At 30.6% G+C, this 4666-nt stretch overlaps 2 protein-coding genes across 3 annotated transcripts in view; one reads left to right on the top strand and one right to left on the bottom strand.

Annotated features, from left to right (window-relative positions):
- LOC106475138 (acanthoscurrin-2-like) overlaps positions 1–4666 on the bottom strand; it is a 24273-nt gene that overhangs the window by 2944 nt on the left and 16663 nt on the right. The window lies entirely within an intron of this gene.
- Positions 2212–4666, top strand: part of LOC106475136 (serine--tRNA ligase, mitochondrial-like) — a 20008-nt gene continuing 17553 nt past the window's right edge. Inside the window, exons 1-2 of one of the 2 annotated variants that reach the window (XM_013935832.2) lie at positions 2212–2535; positions 3851–3998. In XM_013935832.2, the coding sequence (XP_013791286.2) occupies positions 3979–3998 (20 nt within the window). In that variant the 5' untranslated portion in view covers positions 2212–2535; positions 3851–3978. The remainder of the gene's footprint in view (positions 2536–3850; positions 3999–4666) is intronic. The other variant, XM_022379331.1, reaches the window with a different exon arrangement.

Below are 4666 nucleotides of genomic sequence, written 5' to 3'. Positions count from 1 at the left end.
TTGTAGCTTTGCGCGAAATTCAAAAACAAACAAACAAACCTAAATAAGGGAAACTCTTCCCCGATGTCTCAGTCGTATGACTGAAATTTTATAATGCTAAAAGCCGGATTTCGATACCTGTGATGGACACAGCACAGATAGTCCATTGAGTAAACTTGCGTTTAACAACAGACAGAAAGAAATCTAACAATAAGGTCACGAGTACTTCTTGAACACTATCGAAAGAAAACCTCTCAAAAACAAAATCATATTATTATTGAGATTACATTGTGCTCTTCTGAAGGTACTGACAGACCTTGCCACCGAAATTTAGAAAGCAAATATTTTATTACAATAAAAAGTAATTATAAAACACTACTATATCTGACTTTAGGCCAATATAAGATGACAATCAACTTTCAACTGATGTTTTACTAAAGCCGAAGCTAATCGTGTGCTAAATTTCACAGAGGGGAGTTTTGTATTATTTTGTTCTTTAATAATCAAATAAAGAAAATCAGAGAAAAGTTTAGATTCATCTTAAATTATTAAGAATAAAATTAGACTAATTTACAGTAAAGCAGATTAAAACTTACGATTATATCTTTATGATAGAAAGTAAGTTAACGAATTCATTTTAAAAGAACCTGATATTAGTTTATCAGCTACTACATTTATTTTCAATCTAATTATGCAAGTCACAACTGGATTTGTTCTCGAGCCATAGTCTGACCAAAACAGTGGATAACGCTGAATATGTGGTAGTTTTTCTGGACTTTGCGAGTGCTATAAAAAGGTTAGTACAAATCGGAAGATCTCGTCAAAATCTGGGAGATTTGAGAATCCTGTCAAGACTACGAATATTAAGAATATAAATCAAAGTTAAAATATCCAAGTAGCCCAACAAAGATCACATTCATATATTAAATTCATATATACTATGTTTTTTGTTTTTTTCAAAATAATTAAAAAAGGTTCTGGGCCGACATGGTTTAGGAGTTAGCGTGTCGGGCTGCGGGCAGAGAGACCAAGGTTTTATACGTGTTGTTACTGAACGTGTGCACTGTAGTAAAAGTGACAGTTAAATTCTGTTATTCACTTCAAAGAGTCGAACAAAGATCTTATGGTGATGGATGCTACTAGCCAGATGTTTTATCTCTGGTCAGTACTTCAAAATTAGAACAGATATATCCAAATTCTACGGTTCTGTGGCCTAACCATTTAGTCCTTCTGCCATTCAGGTTAAAACTTATGTTTTCAGAAATTATCCAAATCTATTACACAGTAAAAATAGCAAATTTTCATTGTATTTTTATCTGAGGATTATAAAGCCGAAATAATACTGTACGATGAATGCTTTTTTACAGATCTGTTATTTGTAGATTGAATTAAACATAAAGTTAATTAGTAACAAAATAGTTATCAGCAAAAAAAGTATAAAAAACTTAGACCTCAATTTTAGGACCAATCAAAACCTATATTTTTACCACAGTATTCGAATTTGTAAAAAAAAGCTGTAACAACTATTTTTAAGAAAGCAATATCCTGCCCTTACCCATAGTCTCAAGCTGCCAGGGATGCAAGCGCCATAGCAGACAAATCCTATTTTAATTGTTACATATTACTCCCCACATTAAATAAAGTTTGTCCTTGAGATTTCAACACACACTGCAAGCTACTAATGCTTATACAGTAACATACCAGACACCAAATGTAACGTATTTTTTTTTTTTTTTTTTTTTTGAGGAAGTAACAATCTGCCCTAACCAAGGCTTGAATCCGAGACCCCCAGCTCTAACGCTGGTGTTTTTCTATCTGAGCTATGACTACTGCGAGTTAGATCCCAAATCCCTTTCTTAAGATCAACAGACTAACAAATATAATATTTTGAAAAATATTTTTCTATTTGCTGTTAAACCCCTTTGAACTATATTTATGTGTCAGTTTGTATAGCTGTCAACAACACATCCCAAAACGGCTAAGAGCGAAAGGTTTTGAAAAAAATTGTCATTTATTATTATAATTTTCTGAAGATAAACGTATTTGTTATAAAAATTTAGTTAACTAGAGGTATTTTTCCCTCACATTTTGCATTTATCTTCATTTTTATAAAAATTAGGCCTATATATTTGGTTTCCAATAATTCGCCAGCTTTTATCGTAACGTTAAAAATAATATTTTAATATATATCCGTAGGTGTCGCTAGTTTCTGGGGTTAATATTATCGTGGGTGTATAATATCCATGGCAAGTAACGTGGTATTTATTTTTAATTTGTGCTAATTGTGGCTTAAATTTCAAAAGCAGTTCAAGCTTGGATAAACGAAACCTTCATAATTTCAATTGATAGAACGCTGATTAAATAATGAATTTAGTGAAAACTCGTGATACTTTGATACTGTAAATTTCAGATTAACACTAGTGGTAGTAACAGTTTACCCAGTTTAGGCTTTACTTGCCTTTAATCTAAACTAAAGTTTAGATCTTACTTTTTATAAACACCAACTTTTTCAAGTAAATGCTTCTCTTCGGTGAAGTTCAAAAATAGAAATAACTAGTGAGATTTTTTTATTTTGTTTGTTTCTCTAATTTGATTAAAAATTAGAAATATATAACCAATTAGCTTAATATCAAATCCTAGACTTGAAATTTAATTTTTTAGACCATAATGCAATTGCAAAATTCAGGAAATGGTAAACTTTTTAACTTTGAAGTGTTATAGCAGTAGTAAAATAGCAATTAGCATTTAACAGTGTTTAAACTTGTATTATTAAGTTAGTTTTATACTAATTGGCACAGTGACTGTTGTATCTTACAGCTGAGTTTTATACTGAACTTTGGTTATTTTAACTATGTGAATTATTATGCTTCTCCACAGAATTGGCAGAATGGACCTATTTTAATTTTATTGCATTATTTTGGTATTAACAAATAATATGTTTCAAATTAATACAGTTTAGTCATGTATTTCTATATCTGATCTATCTTTGTATTTATTGTCTATTGTTACATTTACCATGCAGTGCGTAAATATGTTGTAATGAATGCTGTATATATTTGCAATTTTTAACATTATGATGACCTTCAAAGCGTAAAATATAACTTTTATAACAAAACTGCTATTTATATATCTTTTAACTCTCTGTTATTTTGAATTTCATTTTGGTCAGTTTCTTTACAAACTTGTTAGACTTGGGTTGATCACTACAGCTATAGTTATTGCAATATTGGTATGAAAAGTTTATTCATAGATATGTTTATTGAGAGTCTCAACAACAGATTTCAGTGAAAGAAAATCATTATTGTGTTTTGTTATCTAGTTATGTTTGAAGTTTTGGTGATTCGAAAGTTTATTTTAACTATGGAAATATGTGGCAGCACTTGAACTGGGCTAATCTTCTTATTAGAGATTTGATCCAAGATCATTATTATGAATCAAATGTCTTGAGTTAAGGCACTATTGAGGACAGGTTTTCTAGTATTCTGTGCATCACTGATGGAGCTAGTAACTGTAGTTCATTAACAAAGGTAGTAACTGTTGTTTACTAACAGAGCTGATAACTATTGTTCATTAACATGAATATAATGAACAAGTTTGACAGTTTTTCTTCACCTATCCAGTGTATAGGTTTTTCTCATAGTGACTATATAGCACGTTCACACCGACAATATGTATGATAATCAACTAGTTTTTCTGATTATTATGTTCACACCCACAATATGTATGATAATCAACGGTGTGAACATACTAATCAGAAACACTAGTTGATTATCATACATATTGTTGGTGTGAACATACTAATCAGAAACACTAAACAATATGTATGATAATCAACTAGTGTTTCTAATTATTATGTTCACACCATGTTTAGACCATTCACAGAGTAAGGTGAAGTGACCAAATGAGTGAGTGAGAGGCAACTAACTCTGCCCTTTTATCCCTTATGCCAAGTAGAGAGACTTCTCGAATGTTCTAGCAAACTGAGCAAGTGAGAGTTTCATGATTCCCAGGCATAGCAGGTGAGTGTGGGAATGAAGTAAAAGTGGTACAATTTACTACAATTATATTGAGATAAATAGCATGTACGAACAATATATTTAGAATTTTACACCAATACAATACAGTCAATATTTGAAGTTGTCCAAAATCTATGCCTTTTACTCATTAAACTGTCCAAGTAAACATAATTTCACAGCATAAATCTATTGTACCGAGTTGATTGCATGGTATTTCACATAGTGTTGATAAAATATTGAGATATTACAATAACTCAATATCTAGAAGGGATGGACAAATTCTGACTACATTTGTGAAATCAGCATCATCAAGTTATCCTGAATTACTCCAGTAGCAAATATTTTGTTGCCCAGTGTAATCAAATTTGATGTTTCAAATGGTTACTCTTATTTGATTATTCCAACTATTTGGTAATCAAAATATGACTATTCATTACAATCATCTTTAATTCAAGTGTGTCTAACTTATTGTAACAACTTACAAAAATATTAAACTGATTGAAATTAAGGTTTGTGATTATTTCTGTTTTCAATTATTTCAATTACTTGGACAGTTATTGCCATTCTGTTGGTTTGTTTTAATTGATAAATCTATGTAATGTTTATCTGTATTCTGCCTGCTATGGACACACTTGTAGAGTTATAAGTTGATGTTGTTTTATAATCAGTGT

Source organism: Limulus polyphemus, unplaced genomic scaffold (genome assembly GCF_000517525.1).
Source record: "Limulus polyphemus unplaced genomic scaffold, Limulus_polyphemus-2.1.2 Scaffold8131, whole genome shotgun sequence".
In the NCBI taxonomy this organism is placed as follows: domain Eukaryota; kingdom Metazoa; phylum Arthropoda; class Merostomata; order Xiphosura; family Limulidae; genus Limulus; species Limulus polyphemus.
This window is presented reverse-complemented; position numbering and strand designations above follow the sequence as displayed.